At 42.0% G+C, this 20,221-nt stretch overlaps 1 protein-coding gene across 6 annotated transcripts in view; it reads right to left on the reverse strand.

Moving 5' to 3' along the window:
* The window catches only part of LOC132393032 (coagulation factor X-like), a 33,650-nt gene extending 16,346 nt beyond the window's left edge, over positions 1–17,304 (reverse strand). For all 6 annotated transcript variants that reach the window (XM_059967755.1, XM_059967754.1, XM_059967753.1 and 3 more), the window contains exons 1-3: positions 17,160–17,304; positions 16,905–17,065; positions 9,093–9,117 (exon numbers count right to left, since the gene is read on the reverse strand). In XM_059967755.1, coding sequence (XP_059823738.1) covers positions 9,093–9,117; positions 16,905–17,065; positions 17,160–17,238 — 265 coding nt within the window. In that variant the 5' untranslated portion in view covers positions 17,239–17,304. The remainder of the gene's footprint in view (positions 1–9,092; positions 9,118–16,904; positions 17,066–17,159) is intronic.
* Positions 17,305–20,221: the final 2,917 nt, after the last annotated feature.

Consider the following 20,221-nt stretch of genomic DNA (forward strand, 5'->3'; position numbering starts at 1 on the left):
GTGCTGAAGGAACCATGAACATCAATAAAGAAAAAAAATTGTATGTCATGGCAGGAACTGAAAACTGCTGAGTCTCTGTAGGAATATCGCAACATATTTCAGAACAAATACTAGTGGTATTAAACCTGATTTGGACTCTATATACTGTAGAAAAGTGTAAGAAGTAGTAGTGAGGACAAGCTACATATTCTTATAAATTTATTGAAGGCAAGAAGGTCACCAGCGAAAGAGCAAGGTACATTAGGGACTAGCTGGCCGGAAGTGTAGTGGCATCCGCAATGGATTTTGAGGCAAGTGGTCCTGGATTCGAATCTGGTCAGATCCTTGGTGCTGGATTAAGTGTTGAGCTTACAACTTAGCCTCATAAAAAACAAATGCTAAAGAAATGGCAAGGTTGCCGCCTGATGCACCCCAAAGTGCAAAAAGGAACGACAACAACATTAGGGAGCAATGCGCAAAAGTGGAATCTAAGGATGTAAGTGAGGTCTTAAATTTGTATTCCCAATGGAGGAGGACAAAATGATAAATTCTAAGGAAAATTACTATTAAACAGGAAGGTTTAAGTAAATCCCCATTCCTCTGATAAAGTGTGTCCCAGATGCTGTGAAAATCAAAGGAATCGATTGCATGGACTATATATACTGTATATAAAAAAATTGAAATCTTCTCTGGTCACAGGTAAGATTAGTCAATTACTGGAGGAGAGCCATTTCTATTCAAGAAGGGCATCAGGATTAAGCTAGGTAGTTATTGTGAGATTATGCCAGTGGTAGGATGTTATTGGAAAATGTCTATGCTTTGGATTAATCAAAGATGGTCAGCATAGCTTTGTGAAGAGGAGAATCGTGATATTGATTCGATTGAAATTTTCAGAGGTGTCGGTGAGGGTAGCATAGTTGATAGAGACATCTTACACTTCAATAAAGTTTTTGGTGAGGACTGGTCCAAAAGATAGATGCCTGTCAGATCCAAGGCAAGTTGGCAAATAGAGTCTGAAATATGCCTGGTGATGGGACTCGGATGGATACTCTGATTTTATGAGGAACACTATGGGGAATATTGCTGGATTCTTGCTATGCATTATATGCATGATTGGTATACAGATGGCATTGCTGGTAGTAAGAAAGGTTGTCTTCAGTTACAGTTTGATGTTGATATGTGTTGATAAGATGGTCATTCTGGTGACAGATGAAATTCAATCTGAAATGAGGTGATTTATTTTGGGAGGACTAATAAGAGTTGGACACCCAGAGTGAATAATAGGATCCTAGGAGGTACTGAGCAACAAAGAAACCTGACGTACATCAACCCAGGAAATAAGATTGGTAAGAAGATGCATGGGATGCTTGCCTTCAATAGGCTGCGCAGAGCATATAGGAGCAAGGACATGATTGTACAGCTATATAAAACATCAGACCAATGCAGAAAAAGTGTCTTTAATTCTGGCCACCATACTATAGCAAGCACGTGTTTGAACTGGAAAGCCTGGTTTGAGCATTTCAGCTGTGAAGATAGGCTGTTATGTTTTCTTTAGTGAAAGGAACACTCACTAAGAGTACAGCTTAGCTTACCTCATTGGAGTTTAGGAATGAAAGATAATCTCAGTGAGACAAGAATGTCAGGAGGCTGTTTCTATGAGTTGGAACTCAGTATAAAGAGTCATCATTGAGGATTATGGCAGGGAGATATTTCTTCACTCAAAAGTCTGTGTATCCTTGCAATGCTCAATCTCAGGGTAGTGCTGCAGCTCTGGGGACTGATATCTAAACTGGGTGAGTTGTCCTACAGACTGGTTAAGTAACCATGTGACAACAGCTCACCTCTTCTCACCCCTTCCCTTCTTAGCCACAGAGTCAGACTTAGTTCTTGCAGACCTAACACTGTTTAAAAAGAGCCCACAGTATTACAGGAAAGAGACTAGCATGGACAGAAGATTAGCTGACCAAGAAGACAAGGAGTAGGAATAAAGCCGGCCTTTTCTGGTTGGCTGCCAGTGACTAGTAGTGTTCCACTGGGGTCAGTTTTGTGACAACTTCTTTTCACATTATATGTCAATGACTTTGTGACCAAGTTTGCAGATTATGCAAAGATAGGTGGAGGGGTAGGTAGTGTAGGAAGAGCAGGGTGTCTGCAGAAGGACTAGACAGGTTAGGAAAATGGGCAATGAAGTGGCAGATGTAATAGTGTTGGGTAGTCAATGGTCATGCACATTGGTAGAAGGAAAAAAGGCCTAGACTATTTTCTAAATGGGGAGCAAATTCAGAAAACAGAGGTACAAAGGGACCTGGGAGTCCTTGTGCAGGATTCCCTAAAGTTTAACTTTCAGATTGAGTCAGTGGTAAGGAGGCAAATGCAATGTTAACCTTCATTCTAGGAAGACTCCAATATAAAAGCAAAGATGTAACACTGAGGTTTTATAAGGCTTTGGTCAAACTGCACGGAGTATCATGAGCAGTTTTGGGCCCCTGTCTAAGATAGAAGGTGGTGATATTGGAAAGGGTCCAGAGGAGGTTCATAGAAATTATCTTGGGAATGAAAGGATTAATGTATGAGGAACTTGCTGGAATCTAGAAGAATGGGGTGAGTGGGGGGAATCTCATTAAAACTTATCGAATATTAAAAAGGTCTATGTAGAGTGTGTGTGGAGCGAATACTTCCTATAGTGGGGGAGTCTGGGACCAAAGGGTACAACTTAGAATACAAGAATATCCATTTATAACAGTGACTAGTTTTGTGAATTTGTGGAATTCATTGCCACAGTGGCTGTGGAGACCAAGTCCTTGGGTTTATTTAAAGCAGAGTTTGATTTTCCCTGATTAGTAAGGGTGTCAAAGGTTATGGAGAGAAGACAGGAGAATGGGGTTGAGAGGGATAATAGATCAGCCATGATGGAATGGTGAGGCAGACTCAATGGGATGATCAACATAATTCTGCTGGTGTGTCTTATGGTCGGAGGACTGGATGATAGCTAATGTTGTTCCATTGTTCAAGAAAGGCTCAAAGAATAGGCCTGAAATTTTTAGGCTAGCAAGCCTGAAGTCAGTAATGGGTAAGTTATTGGAATGTACTCTTAAAGGATCAGTTATAAAAGTACTTTGGTAGATGGGGCATGATTAGGGATAGTGAACATGCTTTGTGCATGGGAAGATGTGTATTACCAAATTATAGAGTTTAATGAGGAGGTTGCCGGGAAAGTTGAAGGAAAGGCATTGAATGCTGTCAAATGGGCTTTAACAAGGTCTTTGATAAAGTATTCAAAGCAGGCTGGTCAAGAAGGTTTAGTCGCTTGGCATTCAGAATCAGTAGTAAATTGGTTTTGACATTGCTTCACGGTAAAAGTCAGAGAAGATGGTTGCTATCTGACTGGAGGCCTGTGACCAGTGAGGTGCCACAGGGATGGGTGCTGGGTCTGTCATCTTTATCAGCAATCTGGATGATAATTTGTGGGTGACTCCAAGATTGGGGGTTTGGTGGACAGTGAGGAAAACAATTAAAGCTTGCAGCAGGATCTGGACTACTTGAGAAATGACAGATGGAATTTAATGCAGAGAAGTTTGAGCTGTTACACTTTGGGAGGGCCAACCAGAGTAGAATTTACGCAGTGATAAGTAGGACACTGAATAGTGTGATTTTTCCAGTTGGGTTGGGTGAGATTAGAACTAGAGGTTAAGGATGAAAGGTAAAATATTTAAGGAGAATCCAAGAGGGAATTTCTTCACTCAGGTGGTGAAAGCATGGAATAATCTGCCAGTTCCATACGTGTTCGATTTTCTTTTAAAGAGAAATTTGGAAAATACATGATGGTGGGGGTGGGTGCGGGTGATATGGAAGACTATGTTGCCGGTCAATGGGACTAAGAAGAATAACAGTTTGGCACAGACTAGAAGTTTGTGTCTGTGCTGTATGAGTACAGAACTTGCAGGTTTGGTTGTAAGACAAGTTACAAATATAGTCTTCCATATCCCCCCCCCCCCCCAACCACCATCATGCACTGCACTATAGATGACAATAAGATGGCATCTTCCTAATGTATTAAACCACAAAATGAATATGCAATAGAAACAGCTAAAGGATCTCATCAATACTGGATCATGTGGAAAAGTTAATAAGAAAGAGAGACTCCGAGAACATTACCATCCTGAGCAATGGCAGGCATCAGTAAGGGAGTTATAAGGGAGTAAGGCTGAAGCATTCATAGGTATGATCAGTGTGATGATCTATTTCACCTAATCCTGAGATTCCTTCTACTGCCCATCACAAAGTCTGTCTCCAGCCAATTCATTTCATTCCAGGTGACAGCTGAGACTACTGAATACAGTAAAGACTATGATTGTAGTACCAAAGATCTGTGTTCTAGTGCTAGCTTCAACTCCATTTAGGCTGCTAAGGTGTCTATACTGGCATTCATCTGGAAAATTACTCAGCTATGTGTTCGCAGTAAAAAAGAACAGAATCCAGTCTGACTGATTATTTCTCAAGGATCAACATTGTGATGGAAGCTGTAATCAACAGTGCTACTAGAACTAATTCATTCCAGACCTCATCAAAACCTTGAGTCAAATGGGACCAATGAGCTGAAATCATACCAGTGCTCAAGAAGAGCAGGGTGAGCTGCCTCAGTGATTATCACCCAGTGGTACTTACATCTACTGCAACAAAATGCTTTGAGAGGTTGGTCATGGCTAGAATTAACTCTTGGTTAAGCAAGGACCTGGACCCACTGCAATTTGTCTATCACCATAATAGGTCTAAGCAGACGCAATCTCACTGGCTCTCTACCCAGCCTCCGAATACTTGAACAACAGCGATACCCACATCAGGCTGATGTTTATTGATTACAGTACAACATTCACTCAGTTATAATCAACAAACTCCAAAACCTAAGCCTCTGTACCTCCCTCTGGGATTGGATCCTTGATTTCCTCACTGGGAGACCTCAGTCTGATCTGAGCAGATCAGAAATACCATCTCAAATTCACTGACAGTCAACTCTGGCGCATCTGAAGGATGCCTGCTTAGCCCACTGCTCTACTCTCTGTACACCCGCGATTGTTTGGCTAGGCACAGCTCAAATGGCATCTGTAGATTTGCTGATGGGACAACTATTGTTGGCAGAATTTCAGATGGTGCTGAGAAAGATCCCATCTTACTGTCATCTATAGTTATTATTATATCCTGCAATGTTCTACAGCCACAAAATAGCAAATTTCATGACTTGCACCAATGGTGTTAAACCCGATTCTGATTCTGAGTTTTGGAAGTGGAGCATCTGTCATTAACATGAAAACAGCATTTGACTAAGTGTAACATTAAGGACATGTGGTTAACAAATGTAAATGGTCATCAAAGCAAAACAGCAACACAAATAGGTTGTGTTGTACCTTGCACAGAAGGGGATTGTTATTAGGATTAAGACAAAACTGCAGGAATTTCTCAGGATAGTGTAATAGTCCTAGTTGTTCCCAGCTGCTTTGTCAATGACCTTTCTTTCATCAGAAGGCAATGTTCACATTATGGTCCGGTCCAGAGCCCACATTCCGGGTCTTGATCTGGTCCACGGACTCCGGGTCTTGTAGCCATCCATCCTTTCACCCTTGAGCCCAATTAGTCACACCTGTGGATCATCGTGGCTTTTTTGGACTCAAGGAGGCACACCTGATGCCCATCGGCTGGCGGTGTATATAGGGGGCTGTGGGACTGAGTGGAGTGGGGGGTTGTCCTGTCCATTTTGTTACTCTGGCTTGGAGTTCCCCTCATTAAAGATGAGTTCTTTGAGTAAGTCTGGCAGTCACCCTGGACCTAGTTTCCTTCCTATCCCTTACCTCTGTTGGGCAAGCCAGGCCAGACTGCTGTTGCCTGGTGGGGGACTCTGCCCCTTTCTATCCCTTGCTCCTGATGGGTTGTGCCCTACAACCTACCCAGGTGCCCTGTGACCTGCTCAGGCCCCTGTGTTCCTGCCTGGGAGGTCCGGGCCCTGCCTAGAAGTTATGCGGCCTGCCCAGAGAACTCCTAGACCTTGCCTGAACTCCAAGATCCTGCTGTCTTGCCTGAACACCGGGATCCGCCTAGCCTGCCTGAACTCTGGGATTCGCCTAGCCTGCCTGAACTCTGAGATTCTCTCAGAACCCCAGCATCACCTTGAACGTCACGTCCCTCATGCTCACCACAGTCACCACATCTTGTCTATCGTCCTGCCCCTAGTACTTCAGTGCCTGCGTCCTGCACTTGGGCCCAGCCTCCTGTCCCCTTATGACAGTTCACTGATGATTGGAAAATGTTCAACTCCTCATGAAGAGCTAAGCAACATTCAGGCAGGGTCAGATAAGTCGTAAGTAACATCCATCCATAAACATGCAAGGCAAAGAGCTTAACCATCTACTCTTAACATCCATTGAATTACCATTGCTGAGTCCTCTAGGTATCAATATCATCATTGATGAGAAGCTCAGTTAGACCTGACCCATTACTACTGTGGCTACAAGAACCAACCAGAGACTGGATATTGTGCAGTGAATCTCCTGAAACTTCAAACCCTGGCACACTTTGGCTGCAGTGTCCACTATCTACAAAATGCACTGCAGTTCCTCATAGACTTCTTCTGACAGCTTCCAAACTTAGTCTAATTGTCACATTGCTCACCACTCCAGGTGTCACCCCTGTACTCTGGCAGACTTGGTTTGGCCTTGTCTCTCAAACTGTAAGCCTGACCTGCTGGATGAATAAAGGTGAAAAGGAATATTTTCTTCCACACGTTACCTTCCTACTGGTATACCATCTGCACTAGGATTTAGAAACCAGAATATCCTACCCTATTTGAGTTATCCTAAACACAAAGGCTGCAACAGTTTATGAAGGAACTCACTTCTTCTCAAGGCTAATTAGGGGTGTGTATCAAATACTGGCCTTGCCAAAGATGTATGGGTTCTATAAATAAATGAAAAAATAACAAATGGTGGAGATTTAGCACTTCTAACAGAGATCTCTAACCATCTCTTTTTGATGTTCAAAGAAATAATCAAATTTGATTATTCAAATAATCAAAAAGAATCATCAAATTCCCCAAGATCACCAGAAACCTTACCAGAACAGCACATAAATGCTGTCCATGATGACAAGAGAATGGGTCAGATGCTGGGTATTCTTCAGCAAGTAACCCAACTTGAGGAATGTTATTTTAACATAACTTGAGAAACTTAACTCAAATCAGATCAAGCTTGCCCAAATGAATGGTAGCCAATTTGCTAGCTTGCACTCACATATTCACCACCTTCATGATAGGCAATAATCTTGCTGAATCACCCACATTCCATGGATGAATATGTAGAAAACGGAGGGCAGTGAGATATTGGGACTGATTCAAAGATATAAGGAAAGAGTGAAGCAGCAGGATCAATTTGGGATGTGTTCATAGCTACAGTGAGAGTGAGTCAGAGTCTTGAGATGTGCATTGAAGCACTCATGGGGAAAACACGGTGCATTAGGATATTAATTGGTCTAGCAGGATTCAATCTGAGCATACTAGGACAATAATCCCTGCATTTGAAATCTCTACAATTCCTTAACTGGCGTAAATGCAACAAATGTAATTATCTAATCACAATTTTGGATTTTAACTCTGCTTTTGAAGTTTATAAAACAAATTGTGTTAGTTTCATGAAAACAAAGATATTTGGTTGAATCATCTTCACTCTACTTTTTATACTAAATGGTCACCGATAAGGCAAATTTGCAGGCTAGTGTTTAGGGTTACGCTAAAGGATAGGATTAAATTTGTGAGTCAAGCTTCATAAGTAGTAAATATTCTTTTTCTGTGTGTATGGACTGGCCCACCATGTGTCGAACTGGATCAGTGACAAATTATACAGCCATGCTGGTGTTTCCCACCTAGTACCTATCTTCACTCTATCAGAACAAGTCACTTGATTTCATCTACGTTTCATTGCTATCTAGTCTTTCCTTCTCTTTCTCTTTCAGAGGGATAAAGTTAGTAGTTTCTCTGACTATACATGGTCCATAACCTGTTGAGTTTTAAAAGTATTTTTTATTTCTGTTTCAGATTTCCTGTATCTGCAGCTTTTTGATTTCATACACTGTAAGAAATTGAGAGTATTTGTGTCAGTAGGGCAGTAGGGCTGTCATAGTTTGATTCATGTGGTGCGAGAGCTGTGGAATTAGAGTGGGTAAAATTTGGAAATTATTAACATTGGCCAGGAATTTTCTCAGAACTGTAATTTCATTAAATGTATTCTGGAAGTCCTAAGACTGGGCTCAGGTTAATATAGTTTTATATCTCATCCATAGGAAGAACCATATCACAGCTGTCAAATAATGCAGCAGAGGAGCTTTCTCATTGCTCTTTTTTTTGAAGAGTTTCCTAATTGCTTATTTTCACCTCTGCCTTTTTAAGTTGGTCTACAATTGTCCTCTCTTCATTATCTAGTTCTCTTTTGAAGATCGGTGGTGAATGTTCTCCAATCATTGATTTGTGCAGTGCATACTAAATCTTAACAGTTCACTAGATAAAGCTGTTTTTTCCCAAACCCATATCTGAGACATTTGCCTGTTATTTTAAACCTGTGTCCTTTGGTTACTGACCTACTGGTAAGTGGAAACTATTTCTCCTACTGTATCAAAACTCTCCATAATTCTGAACACTTCTTTAAACCTCATTTAACATTCTCTGATTTAGGAAGGATAATTTGAACAATTTACTCTTAAAGATGGTGGTGTAGTGACTTCAGGGCGAGATCGAATCTGGCCAGCTCCTTTTCACGCTCTCCATCTGTGCCTAGGTTGAGTGTCGAGCTAGCAACTCGACCTCATTAAAAAAAACCTGGAGAGGGATGGGGTCCGCTAGGTTTCAGATGCCCTAGACATGCCGTAAGATGAGCAATCACCAAAAAGATCGTTGCAAAAAGCTTGTCATGACATGCCCTGACAACTCCACCAGGGGCGGGACACACACACACAAGCTAACGATCCTCACCACAGGCACTTAAAATACATCTGTATCCTCTCCAAGCCCTGACACCACTTGGTCTTCAGTGCCTTTTATGTGAAGTCTTATTGAGATAAGTAACTATGTTACTCACCCATGTAAGTCCTGAAGAACTTCCACTAGAGAGAAAAAAATACAGTGTTACAGTATGTAAGCAAGTGAACAGATTTGCTATGATTATCCAGATAGATTTCTCTTGTATGTTTGATGAGCAATTGTCAACAGGTACTTTTTTTTAGCTTAATGGTGGCACTTACATACACTTTTGCTTTCAGGCCTTTGTCATAAGCAATAACCAAGGTATCTTGAGTTGAAATATGGAACTGATGAAGAATGCTACTGTTACAGGCAAACTGGCTTCTAAACTGGTGGTAGCTCATGCATATACTGCAAACCCAACCATCACGCAAATGCCTACACCTTAAACTTGCCACAGGCTCTGTTCGACTGTTGGCCATAGTGTAGCTCTTTGATTGATAGCAATACAACTGTCGTAGTACTGTATGCTAGTCCCAAACAATTGCATACTAGGGTTTCAACAAACTTCCTGGCCTTATTGCAGATCAGTAAAAGACTGGTTCATTGAGAATGTTATGGTAACCTGGGTGTAGGACTGTTTTCACAGATTTCTAGGGGTATCTGTTCTGTCTGAAGTTACTGGATGTAGGGAAACTGAAGACTAAAGGAAGCAGACCCTTGTGCAAATCCCAGCACTCCTAGAGTAAAGGAGCAGAGACACTGAGACGTTCATAGATTCAAACCTTCAAAGTAGTAAAAGCCCTTAGGGTCTGATTTTAAGGGTGGGCACTTTCATGATGATTGGGTTTGCAGTGAATGCATGACCAGTTTAGAAGACCCTTTGCCTGGAAGGGTAGCATTCTTCATCAGGTTTGTGTATCCACTCAAGATACCTCAGTTATTGTGCAGAAATGGATTATAATAACAAAGAAGTAAATGCAATAATAATACAGATATTTAAGGAATAATTTAAATAATGGGTTATATTTTTCCCTCTCAGCACCCCGGCTGGATGGAGCTGACAAGACACACATAGACAGAGGAAATGTTCTCAGTCTTTCTGGGGCTAGAAAATCAAGAATTAGAGGGCATATGTACAGGGTGACAGGATTCAATAGGTAATTGAGGGGCTTTTTTTTAATACAGCAGGGGGTGTATATGTGGAACTTGCTGCACAGAAAAGTGATTGAGTCAGGTATAAAAGCAACCTTTTAAAGACAGATGGACAGGTATATGGAAAGGAAGGGTTTAGAAAGATATGGGCCAAATGCTGGTAAATAAGGTTAGTTAGGAAGGTTCAATTGTTAGGTATTAATATTGATGTAGTAAAATGGATTCGACAGTGGCTGGATGGGAGATGCCAGAGAGTAGTGGTGGATAACTGTTTGTCAGGTTGGAGGCCGGTGACTAGTGGTGTGCCTCAGGGATCTGTACTAGGTCCAATGTTGTTTGTCATATACGTTAATAATCTGGATGATGGGGTGACAAATTGGATTAGTAAGTATGCAGGTGATACTAAGATAGGTGGTGGTGTGGATAATGAAGTAGGTTTTCAAAGCTTGCAGAGAGATTTAGGCCAGTTAGAAGAGCGGGCTGAAAGATGGCAGATGGAGTTTAATGCTGATTAAGTGTGAGGTGCTACATTTTGGTAGGACTAATCAAAATAGGACATACATGGTAAATGGTAGGACATTGAGGAAAGCAGTAGAGTAGAATAATCTAGGAATAATGGTGCATAGTTCCCTGAAGGTGGAATCTCATGTGGATAGGGTGGTAAGAAAGCTTTTGGTATGCTGGCCTTTATAAATCAGAGCATTGAGTATAGGAGTTGGGATGTAATGTTAAAATTGTACAAGGCATTGGTGAGGACAAATTTGGAGTATTGTGTACAGTTCTGGTCACCGAATTATAGGAAAGATATCAACAAAATAGAGAGAGTACAGAGAAGATTTACTAGAATGTTACCTGGGTTTCAGCACTTAAGTTACAGGGAAAGGTTGAACAAGTTAGTTCTTTATTCTTTGGAGTGTAGAAGGTTGAGGGGGGACTTGATAGAGGTATTTAAAATTATGAGGGGGATAGATAGAGTTGACGAGGATAGGCTTTTTCCATTGAGAGTAGGGGAGATTCAAACAACAGAACATGAGTTGAGAGTTAGACGGCAAAAGTTTAGGGGTAACACAAGGGGGAACTTCTTTACTCAGAGACTGGTAGCTGTGTGGAACAAGCTTCCAGTAGAACTGGTAGAGGCAAGTTCGGTATTGTCACTTAAAGTAAAATTAGACAGGTATATGGACAGGAAAGGAATGGAGGGTTATGGACTGAGTGCAGGTGGGAGGGGCTAGGTGAGAGTAAGTGTTCGGCATGGACTAGAAGGGCCGAGATGGCCTGTTTCCGTGCTGTAATTGTTATATGGTTATATGGCTAAATGGGACGAGCTTGGAAGGGCATGTTGATCAGCGTGTATGAGCCAGTTGCGCCGAAGGGCCTGTTTTCTGTTCTATCCCAAAACAGCAAATCAAAGTTTATGATGGATATCATACAAGGACACTGCCAAGTAAGTTCATTCTTCACCTCTGACTGCTATCCTTCTCTCTCTCACCCATTAGCCCTCCACAGTCAGTCAACTCACAGAACCCAATACAATTACTCCCCTAATCACATTGAAGAACCAATGGGAGAAGAATTGGGGATCAGAGGAGTCAATGGGTGGGAAGCTCAAACTAGGGAGAAGCAATATGATGCAAATCTGAGTTTGAGAGATTCTAAAGGAACCTGCCGGTCCTATTTCTCCCCGCCCCAATCACATTAAGTTCTCAGTCCATATATCCCTGTCCCTGATTCCCCATTCCAAATGTTTTTCTGTACCACAGACACACTACCACTGATCTCCCAAATTATGGCCTATCTCTTTAATTCCCCAAGCCCTCAGTCCTCACATCCTATTGATTTTCTCAGTCCCAGATCCTTCCATCCCATTGAATCTCCTGATTGCCTGTTCCCCCAATGCCATTGTATGTTAGAAATATAGAAAGCCTACGGCACAATACAGGCCCTTCGGCCAAAAAAGCTGTGCCGAACATGTACTTACTATAGAAATTACCTAGGGTTCCCGTAGCCCTCTATTCTTCTAAGCTCCAGGAGTCTCTTAAAGACCCTGTTGTATCCACCTCCACCACTGCTGCCAGCACCGCTCCCATTCCATGCACTCACCACTGTCTGCGTAAAAAAAACTTACCCCTGACATGTCCTCCATACCTACTTCCAAGCACCTTAAAACTATGCCCTCTCATGCTAGCCATTTCAGCCCTGGGAAAAAAGCCTCTGAGTGTCTGATGATCAATGTCTCTCATCATCTTATACACCTCTATCAGGTCACCTCTCATCCTCCATCGCTCCAGGGAGAAAAGGCCGCATTCACTCAACATATTCTCATAAGGCATGCCCCCCAGTCCAGGCAACGTCCTTGTAAAGCTCCTCTGCACCCTTTCTATGGTGTCCACATCCTTCCTGCATTGAGGTGACCAGACTAAATTCCTGCCCAACCTACTGATTCATTCTGGTTTCACCACTTTTTATCCCACTGATTGCCACAGTTTCAAATACTCCCAACCATTCATTCTATTATTCTCTGATTCACCAGCTCAATAATTCTCAATGGTCTCAATATCTTTATTCCATTGATTCGCTCTGTCCCTGATCCTCAAAATCCCAACACTTCTTGATGCCTTGTTGAATCTAATCCTCCCTGTTCTTAAAATCACAATCCTGTTCATTCTTCTAATCCTTTAATTGTTATTTCATTGAATCTCCTAGCTCTTTATCTGCTGCCAGTGATTCTCACTGTCCTTGGTCCCCAATTTCCCCATCCCACTGATGCTCCTCATTCCAGAAGTTCCTTTCCAAAGATTCTTCATGCTCTCCTTCCCTGAAATTCTCCCAATTTAGATTTTCTCCTGTAGATTCTACCATTTCAGAACCTTCCATCCTATTGCTGATTCCCCATTCTATTGATTTCTTCCTGTCCTTGATCTCCCTTTCCCATTGATACCCCAAATGACAGTTTCTCTTAAATTGTTGATTGCACCAGTCCTAGATTCTTCCACCCCATGCTTCCTTCTTCTCATCATTTCCCTTTCCCTCTTCCCATTGATCCTTCCTTTTTCAATTTCCCCCATTACTTTGTCTGGTGCCAGGCAAATAACCTCTTCCTCAATGACAACAAGACAGAAAAGATGGCTGTTGACTTCAGGATGCACCGTTCACACCCTCTTTATGCTGGGGGCACAGCGATAGAAACTGCGAACAGTATCGGACTCCTGGGGGTACACATCTCACACCACCTCTTATGGTGCCAGAATACATCCATTACAATCAGAGGTCACCAATGCCTCTACTTTCTGAGGAGGCTGATGACAGCTGGACTCTGCACATCTGTACTCATGTCCTTCTGCAGTTGCTTGGTAGAGAGCATCCTAATATGTTGCATCACTGCTTGGTACGGAGACTGCACTGCAGTGGACAGAAAAACAGGTAGTCAAAACTGCCCAATGCATCACTGGCAACAGCCTATCCACCATCAATGAAATGTATACAGAAAGGTGCCTGAAAAGGACCAGTAATACCAATCCCGCTTGTGGACTATTTGTTCTACTCCCATCAGGGAAGAGGCTACATAACATCCATGCCAGGACTACCTGTCTCAAAATGGTTACCCTCCCACAAGCAGGAAATGTTCAGCATCTCCAGCCACTAACCACTTCTCCATACCCCGCATGACTGCTACTTTATCATTTCCTGTCAGAGTCATCGATGTACAGACACTCCTATGCCTAGTGTCACTTTAAGAATGTGCAATTAACCTATGTATATAACCTATCTTCTGTATTTATATTTATTGTGTAACATATTGTGTCTCTCTTTGTGCTGCAGCAGATTATTTATTAACTATTATTTTGTTCTCTTTTATATTTGTGTACTGGAAATAACATTAAAGAATCCAGAATCTTGACATTTCCAGTACAGAATACCCCATTTCGTTGTTTCTCCTGGGACCTGATCTCTCTATCCCATTGATTTTCTCAGTCTAGCATCCTTCTGACCCACTGATTACCCTGGAATCCAGTTCCCATTCCATTGATTCCCTCAGGCTCTAATCCTCATGCATTAATTTTACTCAATCCAGCTTCCCACCCCCATTGATTATCCCAATATCCGAGCTGTTGTTCTATTGATTCTCAATCTACCATCCAGAATCTCTCATTGCATTGGAAGATTTAAAATTAGCTTTATATGTCACATGTGCATCAAAACATACAGTGAATTATGTTATTTGTATCAATTGCTTCTCCGATTCCCTATTTCAGAATCAGAATCTGGCTTGTTATCACTGCTTCATGACATGAAATCTATTGTTGCAGCAGCAGTACCATGCATATGGTCCCCAAATCCCAAATGCTCCCAATCAGTTCATTCTCTTATATAAATTCCCAATCCCTTTTTCCCCCAGTCCCTAATTTCCCCCACTCCCATCTCATCACTTCTCTTTGTTCCTGATCTTCCCATCACTTTAATTGCCTTGATTCCGAATCATCTATTCCCATTGATTATACTGGTTCACTATCCAATCTCATTCATTTTCCCAGCCTCCAAACCCATTCCATTCATTTTCCCTGTTTATCATTATGATTCATTTTAGTTCTCTATTTCCATAATATTCTCTGGTTTCCTGTACCCCATCACATTGATCCATATTTTCTCCAATGCCTAATCATTTAACTCCATCCAATTAATTTTCCTAGACCTCATTGCACCTATCCCACCAATGCTTTTAGTCTCTGGCACCCAATTCCAATAATTGCCCCAGTGACCAATTTTGCAAGTCCCACTGACTAACATTTCCTAATAAATCTCACCTCAGCTCACTGATTTTCCCAATTTAATTAATTCATCCTGTCACAGAGCTCCTATCTCATTGATTCAGCTGGTCCCTATCTCAATGGTTTTCTGCCTCAATGATCCTTCCATCTCTTTGATTATCCCAGTCACTGATCACTCCATTCCAGTTCTACTTGTCTGAAACCTGTCCTTCCCTTTGTTTCTCCTGGACCCTCATCTGACTATCCCATTAACTCCTTTTACCCAATTCCTGCATTTCATTTATTGTCCTAGTCCTTGACTACACCTGCCATTCAACCCTTCTGTTTATCTTTCCCTCCTTCCCAATGGTATTTCTCCTGATGTATAAAGCCCCAATCAAATTTAATCCTTCCTAATCATGATATTGCCATCCAATGGATTCTTCATGTCATGTAATTCTGCTGGTTCTCAGTCCCTATCCCTTTTGGACCTTTCTGACTCCACTACACCCTTGCATTGATTCCTTCTAGCCTCTAACTCCCTGTTATCACAATCATATTAATTTTTCTGGTTTATAATCCATTTATTTTCCTGGTCTCAGAACCTCATCTCACTGATGATCTTAATCTCACTTCCCATCCAGATCCTTGATGATGCCCATGACATGGATTCAGCCTCTTCCAGATATCCCCCATACCACTGATCCTTTCCATCATCCTGACGATTATTTTAGCTGAAATGCCACCACCACCCCCAAGCTGATGATGAATTTCAATGTCTCTGCCTCACTCTTCCATTCCCTTGGTTTCCTATCCAATCATCCTAGTCAATTTGCCTTCTTCAGTCTTGTATATAGACCATCAACATTATCCATTTTGCCTATTCTAATTCTGATATTCTCCCTTCAAAATAATTTATCTGGACCATCACCACCGAATACACAACTCAATGAGGCCTCTAATCCCAACCCTTCCCTCACATTATTATTGCTCATTCCTGATGTATGCCAGTCCTTGATGCCACTTCTATTCCCTTCGCACCCCCCACCAATCCCCATAATATAGCCTCAATAGGATTGCTGTCTGCTTATACTCATGATCCTTGCCTCCAAAAGGAGCCTGGGTGAATGCATTATGGGTTCTGAAACAGTCATACCTAGTTATCTCAGCCTGGTCTCTGCACTACCTGAGGCACGCTATAACTTTTTGACACAGAGAGTAGTTTAGAGGCTAGGAATCCTATGGCATGTAACTGACCTCTTAGCTCCCCAAAGTCTTTTTTCCACCATCTACAAAGCTAAAGGCAGGAGTGTGAAGGAATACCATTCTCCACTTTCATGGACAACTGCAGCCTCAACAACATTCATATCAGCCATTTGACACTCATCAAAAACTATTTACTCACTCATTCACCAATACATGGTAGCAGCAGTTTGTATCATGAAGGGCAGGAACTGAATTAAAAAGGAAAGAATGAGAAATTAGCATATTTTGATAGTAGACAGAGATTGGGAAACAGTTGTGAGTAGCTGAAGAGAACAAAGTCCATAGTAGCATTTACACGATAAGTGAATAAATAAGCCGAAATGGACCTTAAAGGCACACAGGCAGCAGAAGGCAGCTAAATTAGAGTGAGAGCCTTTAACCTAGCCCAGACCAAGTAACCTCCTTCACTGCTGTAAAATTCTTGGTTCCCAACACTTTCCCAACCACTGCAAGCAGCAAGTCAATCATTAAAGTGAAGAGAAAATTAAATGGAGATAGAATTAAACTTAAAGCATGAACAATAAATGTAAATACTGATTAAAAGTAAATGTAATCAAATACCTGCAGATATACTGATGTTGGTTTAGCTTCAGTTAATGATGGTTTTGGCTTTAACTGTTTGTATTCTGCTGTTTTGTCTGTGGTCATTTGGGAAGCCCATCACCCGTCCATTGCCCTGGCTTCTGCAGGGTACCAGCTGCCTTTCCAATGAAGTGCATGTGATGCATGAAAGATGGAATGTGGCATGGGGTGGGTTCACTCACCGTCTCCTCCTGGTTTTCAAACACTTCCCTCGCCTCCTCGAAGTTGCACCGTTCCTCTCCGCACTCTCGCTCTAAGTTGCCAGGTCTGAGTTCCTCCAGCAGGAAATTCCTACGTTTCTGTCTACTCAAAAGGCCGTGGGCGTCATTACTGGAAAGAAAGACTGAGAGGAGATATGGTGTTATTTTTTAAGGCCACTGCTTTTCTCAACAATGACCTTTGCCGTAAATTGATTTTGCACTCCACGTTGAACAAACCTTGTTGATGTGCTTCTGTGGGGACAAATGATGAGAAAATGAGCCCCAGAAGCCATGCCATTGTGAATAAGGTCCCCATAAAACCAGACCCTTCACTCTCTCCTTTCGATGGACTGTGCAGGAAGGATTAAAGTTCAGTGTCTGTCTGTCAGCTACTGGCGTTGTTTATTTTTGTGGTCAGTTATTACAGCAATTGACATTACTCTGAGCTCACGTTTACTGCATCACTTCGTTTGGTTCCCTGAAAAGTAATTAGGTCCAAACAATAAGCCTGGGGTAGGGGGAGGGGTGTGATCCCTACCTCCGTTAAATTAACTAAATGCAATATTGAGCACACTCTCTACTCTAAAGACTGCTGACTGGGCAATGACATTACCTCGAATAAACGCAATACATTCAGTTCAAACTGTGTTCCTATCAGACTTTCTCCAGTCTGTCAGTGTCCAAATCTACCAGCCTCGCTCTCTTTTCCTTCATTTGTAGACACATTTGTAAACTTTGGAAATGCTTTTGTGGCCTTTTCCAGCTTCATGCATCTCTACAGTTCTTCTTCTAAGGTCCTCTAAAAGTGTTTTTATATTGAGACGTGGTGTACTTAAACAGATATTTCTTGTGAACAGTGGGCTTTGTCAGTAACCTGACTTTGTGTGTCTTCTTTTATAGGGCAGGGTGCCTCTACAACCCACCTCCAATCTCATTGATTGGAACACCCGATTCCAAATAGCTTTTGTAGAAAGCTTTATCCCAGAGGTTCACTTACTTTTTTCAACAAGTACATGTAACGTTGGATCATTTTTCTCAATAAATAAATGAACACATATAATGTTTTTGTGTGTTATTTATTTAATTGGGTTCTCTTTATCTAGTTTTAGGACTTAGACGAGATCTGATCCTATGTTAGGTCATATTTAAGCAGAAATAGAGGAAATTCTGCAGGATTTACAAGCTTTCTAGCACCATTGTATGCCTGAATCTTACCAATTCTCTTTTAAAAGGCTTCAACTTGTCAGTTGTAATTTTACTTACAATCATGTGCACCAATCTACTTTCATCAGGTCCTCTCCAATGCTGTTGAAATGGGCTTTCCATCAATTCAGGACATTAATTTGAAATAAACCTGATCCCTTTACTTACTTTGAAATTTAAAGAATACTGATTGCTGTTCCCAAAGTGCTTCCCCTCTTCCACTTCCATGACTTGCCCAGGATCATTTCCTCCAGCTCATGGGACATCTCTGTATGCTGCCTCAAACTCTCTTGGATGCATTTAACGAATTCTATCCCATCTAAGCCCCTAACACTAAATCAATAACAGTCAATAATGGGAAATTTAAAATCACCTATTACAATAACTCTATTGCTCTTACACCTTTCTGTGATTTTCTGATGTGCAGTGTCTTCCTCTAATTTCTACTCACTATTCAAGATTCGAGTTTATGAATATGAAAACATGCAGTAGGATGTGTTATTTGTGTTAACAATGAGCACATCCAAGGGTGTGGTGGGGCAGCCCACAAGTATTGCCCATGTCCCAGCAACAACACAACATGCCCACAATGTCTGTGGAACAACACAGAACTCAACAAAATAGCATAACAAGCACCAAAAACAAGCGCCATTCCTTCCTGCCACCCATACATATACAAGGGGATCTGGCAGCTGCAATGTGAAAGCTTTGGCAATTATGCACATTATGTTGATTTAATAGCTTCCTTCAAAACAGTAGGAAAATGGCCTATCTGGCAGTACTCTCCATCCCAGCTGAAAATCAAAAGACTGTAGATTTTGGAAATCTCCAGTGCCTTGTGGATTTCCTGTATGAAACTCCTGGTCTGTGAACCAAGTGGTATATGAAAGGCCTAACCAAAATCTCTTGATTTTATTTAGTCAGAACCAAGAACATGTGTAATCTGAATCAATAACAAAGTCCTGATATGGGCACTGTTTCTTCCAATGAAACATACTCTGCAATGGTTGGCATTCTTCTGCTGAGGTACAGGAGATTTGAAAATTCACAAGTTCTAGAATACGGCTTGCGTTCGATTCTCCAGTTAGCACCCTGCCTTTCCATGCAGCCCAGCGCTGACAGCCTGGCGCAACATGACCTCCAGCACCTTTGACTGGTGAATGGCGACCTGGGCCCAGCTCAGGTTGCCCAACCAAGGCAGCCAACCTATGCCCCTGCCCCTAACACTCGACAGCATTGGCACAGTGTCCTTGAGGGCTGCACTGAGTCGAGCTCCACTGCAAACTCCCATTTCTGCTGTGTGTATTATAGTGTAACCCCAGCAAGGCGATTGCCCTCTCTTTTATTGCCTCATTGAATTATCCTCCACGATATCTTCTGAATGTTGGGATAATGTTCTCCCTAATCAATAGCGAGACCCCTCCTGTCCTACTTTGCGTCTTTTTCTGTCTGGCATATTGTGCCATTCTTATTATTCTCCCAACCATGATGACGACAATATAGTCTTGCAAGTGGTGACCCGTGCTCTCAGATCCTCTGACTGATGCAGTGAGCTTGCCAGATTCCTCTGCTCATGCTCCCTAAACTGCCTCTGTTTACACCCCCCACTGGACCTGTTTCTTCATTCTCTGCTTTGAGTCAGTTTCCTTACCTGTTGTCTTGTTTCCAACCACTCCATGTTACTTTATACCTGTTTGAATAGCATGAGCAGATTTCTCTGTGAGGATACTGGTGTCCCTCCAGTTTAGGTGCAACCCTTCCATGTATAGATCCCACTTCCCCAGAAGTGATCTCTATGATCCAAGTAGACAATAGACAATAGGTGCAGAAGTAGACCATTCGGCCCCTCGAGTCTGCACCGCCATTCTGAAATCATGGCTGATCATTCACTATCAATACCCAGTCCCTGCCTTGTCCCCATATCCCTTGATTCCCCTATCCATCAGATATCTATCTAGCTCCTTCTTGAAAGCATCCAGAGAATTGGCCTCCACCGTCTTCCGAGGCAGTGCATTCCACACCTCCACAACTCTCTGGGAGAAGAAGCTCTTCCTCAACTCTGTTTTAAATAACTGACCTCTTATTCTCAATCCATG

Source organism: Hypanus sabinus, chromosome 4, assembly GCF_030144855.1.
Source record: "Hypanus sabinus isolate sHypSab1 chromosome 4, sHypSab1.hap1, whole genome shotgun sequence".
Classification (NCBI taxonomy): Eukaryota; Metazoa; Chordata; class Chondrichthyes; order Myliobatiformes; family Dasyatidae; genus Hypanus; species Hypanus sabinus.